Source organism: Pteropus vampyrus, unplaced genomic scaffold (assembly GCF_000151845.1).
Source record: "Pteropus vampyrus isolate Shadow unplaced genomic scaffold, Pvam_2.0 Scaffold133, whole genome shotgun sequence".
NCBI lineage: Eukaryota > Metazoa > Chordata > Mammalia > Chiroptera > Pteropodidae > Pteropus > Pteropus vampyrus.
In genome coordinates this window covers 3278266-3296172 of record NW_011888914.1, presented here as the reverse complement: position 1 = coordinate 3296172, position 17907 = coordinate 3278266, and the positions used below count along the sequence as shown (strand labels likewise).

The following is a 17907-nucleotide window of genomic DNA, read 5'->3' as shown; positions in this document are numbered from 1 at the left end:
TTCTTCCCCTGAAATTCCTTTACTGTCATCAATAGCAAGTTAAAATTTTTGATCAGTATGACAGAAACAGTGAGCTGACAAATACAAGCAAAAAATATAAATAAACTTGGCAGCCATCTTATGTGTAGAGCCAAATCATGACTACATGCTCAATTTACATTACACTTTCTGTTCTATTAAAATGTTAAATATAGCTCGAGGAACTCCATTGCTAACTCTAGAGACCAAAGGTGGGAAGTACAGCAATAAGGCAAAAGTGATTACTCTCTTGAGGTGTGTACTTCCACTCCCAGAGCTCCCTACACCCAAGGATATAAAGCAGGAACGCCCATCCTGTAACAGCCCTGCTCATCCAAAGTCTCCATGACTGTTAAATTTTCTTGAATTTTGCAAGCCAGTTTTTAACTGTTAATGCTTGAAACAGGCCATGATGACAGTATTTACACCATGGTCAACCACTACAAACTAACATATCACTGCACATGTTCACTCCCTCTGTAGCAGCTTCATCACATGGTAGTACCCAAAGTCAGCTTCAATGGCATATGCTTACACTGATGCTTCAAATCTTTTGTCATAGGTAAAAAGATATGTCCACAGGTGAGCACAACACCTATTTCCCATAGGCTAACATTAAACTTTCAGCACCAAGATCCATGCTTTTTGTCTTATTGGCAGCAGGGTCGGGCAGACAAAAAAATGCTGTATATGGTCAAAGAGCAAAAGTTCAAAGGCACTTCCTTGCCCAGTTCTAAGAACATTCCTCACACAGAAAGCATAGATCCCATTTGACTAGCCCAAGAATAAGCAAACACTAATCAACAAGCTAGTACCTGCAAGGCCACCGGCCGGGCTAACAGGGTCTCCCTCAGTGCCTTGTTCAGACTCTGAATAGGGGACATCTCACTTGTGGCTGCTTCTGTTGACTGTAGCAATAAGTCAGGCTGTTCTTCCTTGTCACTTTCTACCAAGGATGACCGGCAGGGTTCACTCAGGACAGCCTCAAATTTCTTCATGAATTTAAAGAGGGTCCTGGTAACGACAGAGATAGGGAGCAAAAAAAATTGATGAAAGTGAGGAAATGTAAAAATGGCATCATAATGTGTACTCACCTAACTTAAAAACCTGTACTTTATGTATACGATGGACTCCTTGGACACTCATAATCATCTTATTTAAAAAAAAATAAAAAAAGTATAGCAGGTATTGTCATCTCCCTTTTCAAGTAGAAAAAACTAAAGTCGAGAATAGTAGGATCACTTTACTCAAGGTAAAACAGCTAGTAGGTGGCAGACCCTTTCATAGTACACAGCCTGCTATACCTCAAGGCACATCAAGTCTGTGTAGACTCTGCTTTGGGTAGTAGGGGGTGGTGCTGAAAAGCCACACCGAAACGATCTAGCGTTTTATAGTTAAGTTCACGGTAGCATTAAGTTAGGCCATTTTAAGAATGTAGTCTTGCTGCCTACCATTTGAAAAATGCTGAGCTTTGGTCACTCCCAGTTTTAAAAGATGAATTACCTGTGTGTCTTTTCCACAGACTGTTTAATGGACCAGAAGCTGACATCATTCCACTTGGATATCTTAACAAATTCCTATAAGATAAACAAAGCTCAAGGAATGTATATATGAACCTGGAGTCAATCTATTTCTTTCTAGATCATCTGTCTGCCAAAGACCAGAGCCCACTCCATCCCAAACTCAGGACTGTGTGTCAGTGAACAACTAAACAAGTCTAAAAAAGAACCGTATGTTTGTCTCAAAGAAATGAAAAAAGAGTGCTACTACGATCAACAGGTCACTTGACATGTACTCCAGCTTATATCAGGGTTGGTTCCACAACCACTGAAAGTTTCAGAGAGGGTCTTCCTTCCCTATGGCATCTCAATGGCACATAGATGGTGCTGAGGTGGAAGATGAGCCTGGGCAAGACCAGGGAAGATGTCTGTTAGTGCAGACATCTGCGGCAATCTTCTTGAGGAGCCTTTGACAGGGGCCACCCCACAAACCTCACACATATTTGGCCAGCTAAGCAAGGAAGCCAATGCCACAAAATGTAAATCTTGGCATCCTACTTGGAAGTTGCAATGCTCTTCTCCATTCCCCAGAGCTCCCTGCCTCATTGTTAAATGGATAAAAGAACAGAACTAAATAAAAAGAATTTGCTGATTTTGTTCTCCCAAGAGCGATCATGACAATTGTTCATCTTACTTTAAGTTCTTTTTCTAGCGGGGAACGAAGTTCTGCAATTTTGTCCTGGACCCGGTCAAAGAATTGTTTGTAATAATGGTACAAATTCCATAGAACACTGCAAAGTGAATCTGGAAGAAATGAAAAGGAAACAAAAACACCACACTTGCTGCATGTGCTACTGACACCACCTGTGGGTTTCACATTTCAGAGACGTTAGGGCTATGAGATTACAGCACAGCATTCCACAGGCTCACTAGGGAGTCTGTCTGAATTTAGCAGTTCCTAGAGATGCAGGCTGTTAACACTACTTTTTTTCAGCCTGTAGTCAATTTTTTTGTTGTACATTTGTTCTTAAAGATGTCATACTTAGACATTCTGCTGACCTCACAATTTTAAACCCTTTCTCCGAATCATATTGTAAAGTCAGCAGACACTGAGCCTGTTTTTAAAAGATGACATATCAAGAGACTTGCCTTGACTACTCATTCACATACAATCTATACTCATTTCAGTGACAGTTTTATCCCTGTAATTGGGGATAGTAATTGACAGTAGGAGTTTACTTGATATGCGGCAGCATTCTCACTAGATCAAAGGACCTGATAATGGCCTGGATCAAGTAGAAGCTTAACAGGACATACACACTGTCTAGACAGAAAGATGTGGTGCCTCAACATGCCAGTTCCTGAGATCTGCATCTGGCAGCTTACCTCTGCCAGAGTTCACTAGTTAGTTCTTCATTGATAACCAGTCTGTACTTCACTTTGAACATTTTTCTCTATACCTAATATGAATCACACTAAAGTAAAAGATGACTAAAAGTATCTAGTTTAAAACTTGGTATGCAACAAGATAACCCGTGTCATGTGGAGAATTCAAAGTCTAACCCATTTTAACAGTGCAGTATAAAAGTAAAGAAAAAAATACATATATAAAGAAAAAATACATGTATATATCCCCTTACCCTTTCCTTCGACTTGTGGCATCAGCAAGACATGACAATGGAAAACCAGTAACATCTGAAGTCGTACATGGAATTCTCCAATGGAGGATCCTTCAATAAATGCTTGTAATGTGCTGACCAGCAACATCAGAGTCATCTGTTTGTCATCTTCAGAGATTCAAAGAGGGTAAGATATATGGACCTGCAACCATCACTTCCTATTCGTAACTTGCATGCAATATACTATGGGATACACTGAGAGATGGCAGTCCAGTGGAGATCACAATTAAAGGGAAGCTTTGAAGCAAGGACTTAGTGCTTAGTTCTAAACTGATTTAAAAACATCAGCTGCACTCAGGGTGTGTGTTAAATGCACTCATAGCAAATTATGAAACTGAATTATGAGGTGCTTGCTCTAAGTACGAAATGAAACACTTTTAATGCAAGCATGTTAACTGCTACCTACCAAGAAAGCAATGTTCTCTTTGACTTGTCTCATGGATACAGAGAATAAGGAAACCTAATCTTATGGCCAACTTCTAGACTATAGACAAGTCACCTGAACCTGACTTTTGTTATTAAGAACTACACAGCTTTCTTGGCTGATCTCTTGGGGATACCATGAAGTCAAATGACGCATCCTATGTGAAAGCAGTGGCAGGAGGGGACATGGATACAGGTAAATCCCACACTTTGCAGCACTCTAAGTTTAGCTTGTAACCTCTAAACAAGCAAGGAATTTACTGATAGGTGTTACCTTCCTGCTCTTCTGTTTGTTCCTGCATGTGCTTCTCAAGCATCTGATAGATGGAGAACCAGTGCTTGGTGGATTTCTCAGTGTGGCGCTTCATGGTATTATCCAAACTCATACACCAGCAGCTGAAATACGAGAGAAGAGGCCAAGGAAGCATTTAAAAAAATCTAATTGAAATATATGAAACCACAGAAGCGGAAGCTAAATGGAGATGGAGAAGACTCCCAGTTTGCTGCCTCAGGAAGGTGTGCTGTCATCTGGTCTCTACTAAGGTCATTTTAATGCTCGACTTTTAACTCTGCGATTAATGACTGAAAAGCACATTCTCTAACTGCTGTAGTACATAAACTCTGAAGAAACAAACTATCAAAAGACGAATGTCCCTGCAACATAAGGTCAGGAAGGGAAATGACAAATGTATTGCTTACTTCAGCTCCAGTTTACGCCAACGAATGATCATCTGACTGACAACATCAAGGTGCTTCCGCAGAGACAGAGCTCGGCTTGCATTCTCCTCCCAATCCTAAAGAAACAAAGATAAAATTTACTATGGCCGTTATTCAATCCCTTAATCTCCTCCTCCCTCAGGAACATCCTGAATTTTTCTTGCATGAAGACCACTAGGTCCTTAAACAACTTTTATGCTAATTTACCAATAGCAGTAATGTGTTTACATCCTATATACCCAGCTTCGAGTTCTTTCTGGTCACCTGACAGGACTCCAGCAGAGCCAAGTTTAGAGGCAGACAAAGCATAGGATCTGCAGACCTGAGTCTGAACTCCTATTGTTAGTCAAGTAACCCCTCCAAAGTTCAGAGCCCTACTATGATAAACGGGGAAGCACCGGCTACTTGAGAGGCTGTGAGAAGACTGAGGGGAACAATGTGCAGGCACTATGCTGGTCTGAAGGCCCCCCTAAAGTCTTGGCAGAGAGCCCTCAGTACCAATGGATGCTGTGTCCCACCCTGAGAACAGGTGAGTGAGGCAGCTAGGTCCCTCATGTGCCCCACAGAGATAATGGCTTCAATTGCAATGATCTGATCCCATGCCAGAGAAACTACGGAGGTTTATCCTTTTCTAACCCAAACTATAATTTTATGTCCCTCTAACAATAAAGGCGCCAAAAAATAATCTTTTCAATTAACTACAAACTAAAATGAGAGAGACAGGGGGAATCAATCATACCTGTGCCTTTGCCAGAAGGATCTCTAAGCCATTCAGGAACTTTGAAATGGGGCTGGAAAGTGGGAAACTACGAATTCTGTCCATTACAACCAGCAGCTGCAGGTGGAAGAAAAGATTTGGGTATCTCCATGGCAATATCAATCACCTAAAGTCACAGGGTACTGAAAGAGAGGCCTCCCTGAAAGTTTTACCTAAAGGCCCTGCTTCACAAGCATGTGTGAAAGCTGTGGATGAAATTTCTAGGGCTCTAGATCTGAGATAAACATTTTATCTGCTATATTACTCTGGAAATAAGATTGAGTTTGATAATTACTCTTATTACTCTGTTATAAGAGTTATTACAAAATTGGCTAAAGGCCACAGAACAAGGTCTGAGTTAAAACTGCCAATCTTGAAAAGGCCAGGTCTTTGCAAGTACGTTTAGGTGTGAATAAACAGAACACGGCAGCATTCTGATATGTGAAAAGCAACCCCTCAACCAACAAATAAAATCAGTGGAATCCTAAACGTCACGCAAACAGCAGCAATACAAACTGGTATGTTCATCCTGTAGTAAGTGAATAATGTCTCACTGAACTGGAATTCTGTAAACCTTTGTTCATATGTTCAAATGTATAAGTGAATGCCCACCAAAGATGGCAAGAGGCCACGTCCTCAGTGCCCCCTCCTCAACAGCTGCCCTACCTGCTCAAGCGCCGGGTGTTCTGGCCAATCCTGCAGGAGCCGACTGACAGCCTCTGAGAAACTCTGAAGCACAGGTTGACAATGCCGTGCTTCTGGGACATTGGGGTGCTGGTAGAAGTCATAGGGCCCATCAGGCTTCACTATCAGGTCTGAGGTTGCCTCCCCAAAGAGAGTGTTATGGGAGAGAGTGCAGGCCAAAAGTTGGCTGCCTAAGAGTTGGTCATTCAGCTCAACTCCTGTAAAGTTAACATCACAGTAAAGTCAGTGGACTCAGTAAGCTGATCTATCAAGTTAGAAACATGTTAGAATTGTTTGAAAATAATGAACTACTAGAACTAATGAAGTAGATATTAATGTCATTCACCCCAAAGCAACAGAGACCTAGATGACTCTGACCCTAATACAGCACCAACCACAAAAATCCAAGTTTCTAAGATATACAGAGGAACTTGGATACTGTTTGGATGAAATCAGGAGAGAGTACAGAATTTGGTTTGAAAGATTCAAATTCCCAGGTACTGTAGCTGTTCTTGGTAGGTAGAAATGAAATTTAAAGCTTCCTTCCTACTTGCATAGAATAATTCATGAGGTCATGGAAAAAAACTGCATCAACCATATTCTGTGAGATTAATTTCTGAGTTACCAGGTTGCTCCCAGGAATACATGATTTCATCTGAAAAGCTATTAGAGGCAAATTGGAAATAATGCTGAAGAACAAAACCATTTAAACTAAGTCCATATCCTTATTTTCTTAATCTCTTTATCTCAAAGTATTCAAATGATGAAAATCCATCTTTACTGCAGGATTTTAAGTCAATTATTTTGAATTAGCTTAAGTCCTTTAAACTAAGAAAATTCCATCAATAAGAAATCTAGCAGAAATAGGGATGTAATAGTTTTCATTGTTTCAGAAGTAGCAATCACATCTATTCATTTTGATTTCCCAAGAGTATAACAGAAGTAAACGGCCGTACCCATCAGCGGGTAGAAGTGTGTCACAAGAGATGCCCCAGTCTGATAGCAAGCCAAAAACAGGCTGAGGTAATGCTTTGCCTCATGTGGTGGCACAGTCTGTTGGTACCAGAGGGACCGAGCAAAGTTGAGACATAGCTGCTGGTGAATCAGCATCACTGCCTGCATGGAGCTCATGGAGAAGACGGCAGGGTCTGCAGCTGCTGTTTCTTCTTGTGCATCTGAAGTTCTCGTCTCGTCTAGTGTTGGTTCTACCAAAATATCTGCAAAGTCCTATAAATAACATTAGAGCAATCGAACTTTTAAAAATCATAATCCAATTCTAATCTGACTAAAAGGAAGGGGAAAAGATGGAGTGTGAATAATCAAGAAAATGAGGTAGCAACTTATATGTGCTAATCTTTGTAAAAAGATTACAAAATCATTGGAAGGGAATGTGTGTTATCAAGGGAATTCATTGCAAAACAAACCCTGACCTCTTTATGCAGTGGGAAATGCTTTCTGAACTCCCGTTCTTCCTCCTCCTCCTCGCTCAGGGCTGTCCTACAGTTCCTGCTTCTGTATCTGTACAAGCTGCTCTCCTGCTCAGCCTTCTCTTGGGCTATGCGTTCCTGTTCATCCCACTCATTGATGATTTCCTGAAAAGTCATGCATTCAGAAGGAAGCTTATTTGCCTTGCTGGGGCATTTGCAATGAAAAAAAGGAAGACTTTGTACTTCTTAATTTCTCATGAAAACAAAAGTATCATGGTTCAGAAATAAATACATGCCAACATCCGAGAAACTCATTCCAGGTAACTCAGAGCAAATGGGCTTTGTTTTCAAACTGTGCATCTGTAGCAATCCAAGGTTCCTAAATTCCCCCTTGCTGTAGGTGTTACATTTTCACAGGCATAAACACTTGCTACAGTAGAGCTAATGGGAACTTCCTGTCAAGAGTTAATAGTGCTTTGCTCTAAGGACAGAGTCAGGGCCGGCAGTGTGGGAGTGTGATTCAGACTGCACTTGGCTGACACCTTAAGGAACTGGCCCCAGGGATTCAGGGTGGGTGAGGGGCACCAATAAGGCAAAACTAGGCTATGTCTTAGTTTTGTGTAGACAACACTTAAATTCCCTTCTACCTCTAAGATTTTAGGTCCTTAAAATGGCAAAGGTGTAAATTAAAGACACCACAGAATATTGATGAGGACTGAGGAAATGAGCATCTCCCAGTTAGTAAGATAATTTGTATTAAAAGTCTAAGCAGTTAAATCTTTGTCTCAGCAATTTTGCTTGCTAGACCCGAAGACCTACTTATAAGACTATTTATGGTGGTGGTTTTTTTTTTTCCAAGACAGCAAAAAAATTACATACAAACATATAAATGTTCAATTATGAGAAATTAAATTACTTACATCATACACATACAATAGAAAACTAGGAAAGTTGCTAAATATGATGCAGCTGAAAAAATACCACAATTATGGGGAAAAATAATCACCATATGCTATTAGCTTTCTAAAAGTTATAAAAAAGAATGGACTTAATTATTGGTTTGTAGAACTCTAGAGATTTAAGGACCAGTCTCAGGAACCATGGACAGGATAGAAGTGTTCTCAACCAGAGCAGCTCTTTTATCAGTTAAATATCAGGTCATTATGTTAAGGTTTTTATTTTTTAGAAATAAAAAATTTAAAAATTTTTATTTTTTAGTTCTACTATTAAAAACGATTTGTAAACCACTGGGACAAATGACTTATAATAAATTTAGAATGTCATAGACATACACTTACAAATAAATATACACAAAGAAGCAAGCGTAGAATGAAATACACTAATATGTTAACACAGTTTGGTAAAATATAATAATCTTTGCTAATATTATTTTGTTTAATTGTCTAAAATGAGAACAAGTTGCTTCTGTTGGTAAAGGAAAAAAAAAGTTATTTTTTCATATTAATAAAAGTTGACAAAATTATATAGCAAAAGCCACCATAAACAAAGTCAAAAGACAACCAACAAACTATCTCCGGTGTGCAACTCAGAGAAAAGGGTTAATATTTTAAATCTCTTAAAAATTGAGGGACAAAGGTCCCCAAACCTGACAGTTAAATAGGAAAAAAAGGAATAGACACTAGCTTTCCACTCACTAACCACACTGCCTCTATGAACACTGGGCATCACCACAGTCCTGCAATCGCCCCGACTGTGCTCCCAGCTTTCTTCAGAAGGAAGGGTCGGGGCAGGACCCCCAAAGTCAGGCTTACCTGGCACACGTGTCTGAAGAGCTGCAGGGCCCTCTGGTCCAGCTCTCCCTTGCACAGCACATGGGAGCGCAGGTAAAGAAGGGCGTTCATCAACAGCTGTTCTCGGGTGAGGCAGAGTTTCTGGCCCTCGCCTTCCAGTTCCTTTCCTCCTGAGCACTTGAGGATCAACTTCCCAAGTCCTCGCAGAACCTCCTCTGACTTCACTGAGCACAAGGCATCTGCATGAGCATAGTAGGTGGGGAAGGTAGGGCCCACTGATGGGAAAGCCAACAGAGATGTGGCCAGGGCATCCAGCCCGTCTGCACAGACCATGCTGCTGTGGAGTGAGGCGTGGACCTCAGACGCCACCAGCCTCATGCCATGCTGCAGCTGCAAAATGGATGCCTGCAGTGGGGCCACAGAGTCTGGATACAGGGCGTACTCTTCAGCCAGCCGCTTCCTGAACTGGTGGTGCGACTGCTGCCAGGAGACCTCCTCCTTCAGAAGGTTCTGGGCCACCTGGGCAGATCGAGGCCCATCTATGTGGAGGGCCTGCAGGAGCCTTGTGAGCAGATCTTGAACAGCAGGGGCCTTGGCAATGCTGGTGACATAGTGGTGGATCTCCTGCAACAGGGACTCATATACAGGCAGCTGGGGTCTAAAGGCCTGCTTCTTTGACAGGCTGCAGATTAAATTCTCCAGCTGATCAATTCTTTGGTGAAGCAATCTAAAGGGAAATCAACACAATAACTCTGTCAAATTCTGTCAAAAGAGCAAAATTTCTAGGCTGAGCCCTCCAGAAAATAGAATGATGATAATATTGACAACTACATGAAAACTGATAATAGAGAGCATTTACCACATGCCGCACATGATGTTAAGCAATTTAGATGCATATCTCATCAAATGCTCATCACGACTCACTGAGGTAGATACTATTATCCTTCTTTTACAGATGTGGACACTGAGGCTTAAAGGCATTAGTGGTATACTCAAGGTCTAAAGCCAAAGGGCAGGGACAGAACTGGAACTCAGAATCCACTACACTGTACAGTATTACCCAAGGCAACAGACCCACACAGTGTACATCATCACGCATACTGAAAATAAGTTCTGGTTTCAACCCTCTTGGCCCCAGGTGAGTCCTCCCTGCTCCTTTCACAGAGCATATCTTTTTCCTGACCATAACCATGGCTTTGGCTTTGGGATCTAATTGCTAATATAGTTCAGAGATGTATACCATCACCTCTGTTAACACTGTAATTACATTACAAACCTCAAAATGTCTCTTTTAAAAGGAAAGTCTACAACCCTCAAAACAAATAATCACTCTATTGTGTTACCTGATGTGAGGATGAGAGTAACTGCTAATGACTTCATCTTCCAGGTCTCTTCCAGTTTGTAGCTGGGACAAGAGGTTTCGAGTCTTCCACTCGCACTGCAGCTGGTGTAACTAATGGAAAGAGAAGCTGGTCTGCTTTGTCCAGTTAGGACCATACCTGAGAGGACAATGCTCAGCGGGGTAGAGCAACTGGATGGAAAGACCCTGGTTCCTGAATGACCCAAGGGCAGAGGTCTCTGCTCCACTAATCTTGACCATTCACCTCAAAGTAGTTAGGTGGAAAACACTATATTTACATCGCTGAACTTCTGAGACTCTGCTAGAGCAGCTTGGCCCTTCTCCCATATAATACAATTTTCCCTTTTTCAAAATACAGAACTAGTATGTCACTGTCTTTATATATTCAGTTCCTGAGTTTGACCAGAAGTTCAAATAGCAAGGGCTACCCATACGACCTGAATCTGCCTGACTCTTGAATTTTGGATGACAAACACCAAAAGTTCAAAACCTGAGGAATACTATATTTAAAGAACTTATCCAAATTCAAACACCCAAAACTTAGTTCAGGGAGAGGGAGTTTGGATAGTGAAGAATACTGCTCTCTCTCTCTCTGGCAGTGCCGCAGGTGTTTTACTATTGTGCCCTCTCCCCTGCATGGCCTATTGGCAGATATATCAGAACCTTAAGAAGGGCCACTCCCCATGCCTGAGCCTACTGAGAGGAACTCTCATAGAGAAAAATGCAGTCTTTAGAACACACCCCTGAAAAGTCAAAGGGCAGCTTATGCAAAATCATCCTTTTGATGCTCTGAGCAACCAATAAGGAATAAAAGAACGAATATACTAAGGAAACCCAGCCAGTCAGGGATGGAGCCCACACTCCCAACCCTTGTCTCCATACCTCTTTCTTAGCGTACTTGAGCTTGTATTCCCTCTTCACTGCAGGGTCAAAGCATGCTTGAGGAAGCCATGTCTGAATCTGGAGCAGGCCAAGGCTCACCCAGAGGCTCCCGCGCCGGGCTGGTTCAGGCAGATCCCGCTTACCCTCCCCTCCCCCAAACAAGAGGCGCAGGGAGGTGAGCAAGAGGCACAGCAGCTCTTTGGGCAGTGCCACCTGTCCAGCCATGTCCCCAAGAGTCTGGTCCACATGCTGGAAGGCCTGGCTGTCCCCACAGAGCAGCCTCTCACAGTTCTGCATATACTCCTGCCGTCGGGTCTCAGGTAGCAGCTCTGCCAGGCCTGCCAGGTGCCAGCATAGCACCAGCCCCTGGAGCTGAGAATCCGTATGTCTGTGGGGACAAGGAAGCACTTAAGGACTTAATATTGCATCAAACAGCATTCCTTTCTCACACTATCATTCCTTCAAAAAAAAATGACAGGGCAAACTGCACTGCCAATAATTACAAGAGAATTTCTATTCTCATGTAATCATATGGCTTTTTAAGCATTACCCTCTTGATCAAGTTATGCTTAAAATTGACAGAAAAGCCAGCCAGCTCACGGTAGCCTCTGTCACAGTCTGAAAACCTGCTGATCCATTCAGAAAACACCCTTGCCTTCACTCACCAAACCAGCCACTTCAGAAGCAAATTCTGATTGAAGTCCCTGCTACATGCTCTGGAGAAGCAACAGGAGCTTTGCAGTCTACCCAAGAGGAGGTAATACCTGAATTCTGCTACTGAAGGGACAGCCATGTTGGTCCAAAGCACTGAGCTGATGTCCCGCAGCTGCTGGGCTCTCTCAACCCACTCTCCCAGGGTGACATGTGAGGAGGACAGGATAGGGAGGCCGTTCACATCCCAGGGACTTGTTCTGCAGCTGCTGGTCAAGACTTCAAAGCAGCACTTGGAGAACACGGCTCTACTGAGACTGCCGGGGCCCTGATGGATGGAAAAGAGTCAAGTAACTTTTAGAAATTAACTAAAAGGATTTCAGCAAGCAACACTGGACACCTTAGAAAGAAAAAAGAGAATAAGGAGGTTCAGGTTGCTAGGACCAGAGACAGGACCAGGAGGGCAGAATAGGGTCATGTGGTAATAGCCCTTAAAGAAATATGAACTCCATTCTCCAGGAATGAGGAGTAATGGATGCTTTAGTAATGCAGGAGAAAACCCCCAATCCTGGGCATCAGGAAGATCATTCTTGCAGTAGAGTTAGGAACACACTGCAGGAAGGTGACTTGAAGGCACGGAAAAAGTTGGAAGACAAAGGCAAGAGCCAGGGACAAAGTTTGCCAAGCCTGTGCTCATTGGACTACTCATCAGGGACATAGTAATAGCTGTCCACAGCAAAGAGTTAGGTGGTCAAACACATATGATGGGCAACACTGTATACTCTATGTAACTCTTGGGGATCCATAAGGTTTATCACTAAGAGCTTTGAGAGATATTTTTCAATAAAGAAATCGATTTTGATAGAGCAATGGAACAGAAAAGACCCCCCAAAATAAACCCATGATAACTTGTGGGAATAAGGTATACAACTGAGGTGGCATTTCAAATGACAGTAGAAAAGATGAATTAGTCAAAAATGGTGCTGTAATACTGCTTTCAGATATACTGTTTGCATAAAATAAAAAATCTGTAAGCCTACCCCCACAAAACGAGATATCTCAATAAAATTGATTTAAATATGAAACAAAAACAAAAATATAGAAGGCAATATAGGCAAATGATTTTTAACTCTACAGATAGTGATTAAAGACTTTTTAAAAAAGCATGACGCCAAAGCCTGAAAGTGGGAAGGGACAAGTATATTTAAAAACATAAAACTTGAGAGACAACAAAACACTACAAATACATTTCCAACCATATGTTGGGTTAAAGGTTTAATATCCATTATACATAAAGAGATCACCAATAATAAAATGATGAACAACCTGATTTTTTATTTTTTTAAATAAAATGGGCAATAAATATGACTGGAAAATTCAGAGAAAAAATGAAAAGGATGAATATACATACATATATAATGATTTTCAATCTCAAAAATAATCAAAGAAACACATTAAAATGTACTCATTTAATTGGCAATAATTTAAAATGCTGATAACATCTGGTGTGGTGAGGTTATAAAGAAATACATCCTTATAGATATATGTGAAACTGATCGAGTCCCAAGTCCTCCTGTGATCATTCAGGACTTTGTGATCTCCCCTTTAACCAGCTCCCAGCATGTTTTAAACAGTAAAACAAAAACTGCCTGCCTAGACATTCTGGTAATAGTTATAAATCTCTTTAACTGTGCAGACACTTTGACCAAAGGTTAAATTCTAGTTCCTGAAACATATGCACAGAGATACTCAAAAGGACAAAGATTTATATAAAGGTAGTTGACATAGGTATGTTTATTATAAAAAAGGGGGGAAATAAAGGCAAGAAATCTAAAGACTTATAAGAAAAGTGATTTTAAAAATTCTAGCACATAAGAAGGAATACCTTAAAAAGAATAAGGCGGCATGACAGATACAGGTTTCCATGATGTATTATGTGAACGAAAGCAGTGATCATATTTCTGTTTACATATATATTTAATATAGAAATATATTTAAACAAGATATGGAGCAAAGAGTGGTTATTTCTACTGAATTCTACTGTATATGTATATAAACACACATACACATTTATGTACTGTTTAAATGTTATATAACTGGGAAAATGAGTTAATCAGAAAAAAAGACTAAAAAGGAAACTTTTTTTTTACTTTAATTCAGAATTTCCCAAATCATTTAAGACGGAACATCTTTTTTGAAGGTACACTTACTAACATCCTGCAGAAAATAAAGTATTGCAATTACTTAGTCACTGCTTTACCCTGGGAATAAATACTTATTGCACCATCTATTGTGAAATCTCTTCCATTATCACCAAACATTTTTATGATTTTAGGCCAACAGACCTTCAACGTGGAGTCCAAGAGGGACTTGGGCCTCTCCCTCTGCAGCATACTAGGCAGAGGGCTCCATGTTAGCCAGTACTCTGGACTGGTGGTCACAGTACTGCTCCAGAAAGACATAAATGTAGAATTAAATAAGTTGGACCACAAAGAGATCATTTCTTCAGCAGACACCTAGAGATAAAAGGAATAATTAGATAAGAGAATATCTGAGAAAGATTCTATAAATCAAGTTATGAGGTTTCTATCTTGCAAGACCCATTGAAAACTAACATTAATCCTAATGTTCCTGATTTTCTGCCACCCTGGTCATCTTGGTAAAGTCACTTATCCTGATTACAATTTTATAAAACTAAGAAGAGACCTGCTCTTATAAGGCTGCATGAGAAAATATATATAAAATAAATCATGATTATAATGTCAGCAAAATAAATGAATAAAATATTATTATAAAAAACAAGATTGTAAGTAATGAAGTTGTAGTAACTACAGTTTACCAGTATTCACGTTCAATATAGTTATTTTGGGCGGAAGAGTAAAAACACTCTCACAATATATTTTTAGGTAAACAAAATAAAAATAAACAAATATTTTAGCCTCATTTAACTGAAAACTGAATAGAATGATTCTGTGGTGATGAGAGATGAGAAATACCAAGGTAACTACTACAAAAGAACATTTAAAATTCTCCCTTTGAAAATTAATTTAGATAAGACTGGAGTTTGAACATGTAATTTTGAGATTAAATAAATAAAATGTTCTGCAACCCAGTCTGCCACAGAAAATCTAATTGACTCTTGGGTAAAGGAGGTTTATTTCCCTTTTTGATTTTGGTTTTTACCTTCTGATGATGTAGTAAAGACCAAAGGTCTTGAAGTTCTTGTGGAGCAATTGGTGTGTGCTTAAGACAAAATGTGAGGTGATGACTTATATCCTCATGCATCTGAGATTGCTGATTTTTGCTGGACCTGTTCCAAAAATAAAGAGGGAGAGAGGGTGGGCTACTGGCTATCGAAGAACTGATAGAAAACTGCTATGTACAGGAATATGAAACACACAGAACTCAGAGTACATTTACTTAAAAATGAGTAAGCAATTCTACTGGGAAAATATCAGTAATTTTTAAAGGTGGACTCAAAACAGGCAAAGAATCTTCAAAAAATTTTGGTTTTCCAAAGTGGCAACTGACCCTATGCTTCAGCAACTATTACCCCTCAAGACAAATCTGTGCTTTGTTCACATACAAATTAAGCTCCTCCTGAAGAAAATGGCTTACCTTCTCAGACAAGCCTGTGACACAAAATCAGCTGTTATTCTGTACTGCCAAAGCACAGCCAGGTACTCCATTGCAGGCCATAACTGAACATGCCTGGTGAGTTGGATTAAGGAGGTAAAGTCTGGCTGGGACATGGAAGCAGCTTCACTGGGCTTCTGCTCCAGAAAACCAAGTGAAATTCCTCTGGCTTTTAGTTCTAAACACTGTGCATTCACAAGATTCTTCAATTCATCTGTACAGAAAGGTACATGTAGTATTACAGCATAGTGGTCAACAGTTTAGGGTCAGATCCCCAACAGCCAGTTACGCGACTGTGAGCTTAACTTAAGCTCAGCTTAACTTGAGCTTGAGTTTTATATCTGTGAAGTGATGTTATTAATACCTGCGAAATTCTAATGACAGAATTAAACAATATATAAAGTTAAGTTTTATACCTGACACTTAAGTAGTAGTTATAGTATAAAAAAGAAGGAAGGAAGGAAGGAAGGAAGGAAGGAAGGAAGGAAGGAAGGAAGGAAGGAAGGAAGGAAGGAAGGAAGGAAAGAAAATGAACATCTAAGGGAAAACTTAAAACTTATTAGCTACAGAGCAGTAGATACTCTTAGAGAATCTGTCGTCAGCAGGCCAAACTCCAGAGTATATTACCTGGCTCAACATCTTCCAGAATATTAGCTCTGAGGACCAATCCCCAGGACTGAAGGAGACTTTTCTTTAATGTCCATTCAGAAGCAACCATTTGGAGCCGAATAATGTCTTCCTGCCATCCACTCTCCCCAAGGGCAGGCATTCGCTCCCTGATGGCAAGGGCTTTGTTAAGAATTTTCAGCTGTGAAAAACACTCCACCACCAGCTTGTCCTGAAAGAACAAAACCCAGAAAAGCCTGATATAGAGGAGAAATGTGGTACTTTTTAACAGCGTATTCACGTCTGAGAAAAAAATTTAAAATATTTCCCTTACGCTTCTAGAAAACACAGGGTTTATTCCTGTTGCTCTCAGGAGATTTTACTGCAATAAAGTTAAAACTATTACCCCTCAAGAGTAATACAGTCTTAACAGTCTCAAGAATAAGTAAAATGACAGCATTTAACAAATCAGTTAACGGTATTCAATGAATATTTAAAAGTTAAGCTTTGCAGGCAAGGATGAATCCACTGGAATGGCAGTCCCCATATTCCAGAACCTCAGAAGAGGTTAGATCTTTGTTTACTCCATGCTTCCAAGGTGTACCTTAAAAGGAAATGGTCGTCCCAGGAACTTCTGCAACTTCTTTATACCAGTGAAGCCACCAGTTGGGCTCCCCAAGCAATTCTGAATATGTTCTGAGACGGTCTGAACCTCTTTGTAGTATCTTTGAAGAGGAAAAGAGGCAGAGGAGAAGTAAGAAAAGGGGGAAATGCTGGCTTGTAAGCGACATCATTTATATTTTGTATTTGATTTACATTCACCAATAGGCAAAAAGAATAAAACAAAGTAAAGCAAGAAGAAAGTTTTAATTCTAAATCCTCTTTAACATCATTAATACTGTAGATATTGATATTAATACTTCAATTGTTCAGAGTCTTACTTGTCTTCATGGTTCATCAGGAGTTGGGGGATCTGGCGGACCAAATGTTTTAAAACCCAGTGCCAGTGAAGGGCAAGCAGGGCTAGGCCTGGGGCATCCACTTTTACTGTGTCGGCCACAGCCCAAAATCGGTCACGCCACCGCAGAGAATCCAAAATCTGAAAACAAAGTAAACCAAAACTATTCACAAGTCTCCCAGTAAAACACAAGACACAGACTTCAACTGTTAATCAATACTCAACACAAACACACGAAAGGTCTAGCATCCACCTGGAATATTCTGAGGGACATTAAGGCATTTGGAGAAGGCAAAGATCTTTCCTCCTAGTACTGAAGTTCAGAGCTATTATATTACAGAAAATGGAATTATTGGGTCTTACAATAAGTGTACATGTAATTTTATAAGAAATCTCCAACTTGTCTTACAAAGCAGCTGCATTACTTTGTCTTCCAACCAGCAATGTAGGTGAGTTCCAGTTGTTCCATTTCCTTGCCAATACTTGCTACTGTTAATGATTTTCATTTTAGCCACTGTGGTAAATGGCACCTCACTTGATAACTAATGATGCTGCAATTTTTCAAGTTCTTACTGAGCATTCAATTATCTTCTGAAAAGCTTCCATTAAAAATATCTTGCTCATTTTTAAAATTGGGCTGTCTTATTAGTTTGTATATATAATTTATGTATGATTTGTAAATAGTTGCTCCCAATATTTTCATTTTCTTAAAACTGTCTATTAAGATTTTGATAAAATTTATCCCATTTTTTCTTTTATAAGGAATCTTCCAAAATCTGCCTATCCTCAGGTTATGAAAATTTTCTATGTTTTTAGACAGTTTATAGTTTTGGCTTTTATATTTAGGCTATGATCCATT

The 17907-nt window shown here is 40.2% G+C and overlaps 1 protein-coding gene across 1 annotated transcript in view; it reads right to left on the bottom strand.

The window, feature by feature from the left end:
• Positions 1–17907, bottom strand: part of MDN1 (midasin AAA ATPase 1) — a 140584-nt gene that overhangs the window by 33158 nt on the left and 89519 nt on the right. The window contains exons 54-73 of the mRNA XM_011367395.2: positions 17032–17189; positions 16695–16815; positions 16112–16322; positions 15467–15698; positions 15032–15158; positions 14194–14364; positions 11962–12176; positions 11198–11585; positions 10299–10408; positions 8977–9682; positions 7208–7369; positions 6734–7004; positions 5760–5995; positions 5076–5171; positions 4319–4413; positions 3894–4015; positions 3158–3304; positions 2212–2321; positions 1522–1595; positions 834–1032 (exon numbers count right to left, since the gene is read on the bottom strand). Coding sequence (XP_011365697.1) covers positions 834–1032; positions 1522–1595; positions 2212–2321; positions 3158–3304; positions 3894–4015; positions 4319–4413; positions 5076–5171; positions 5760–5995; positions 6734–7004; positions 7208–7369; positions 8977–9682; positions 10299–10408; positions 11198–11585; positions 11962–12176; positions 14194–14364; positions 15032–15158; positions 15467–15698; positions 16112–16322; positions 16695–16815; positions 17032–17189 — 3951 coding nt within the window. The remainder of the gene's footprint in view (positions 1–833; positions 1033–1521; positions 1596–2211; positions 2322–3157; positions 3305–3893; positions 4016–4318; positions 4414–5075; positions 5172–5759; positions 5996–6733; positions 7005–7207; positions 7370–8976; positions 9683–10298; positions 10409–11197; positions 11586–11961; positions 12177–14193; positions 14365–15031; positions 15159–15466; positions 15699–16111; positions 16323–16694; positions 16816–17031; positions 17190–17907) is intronic.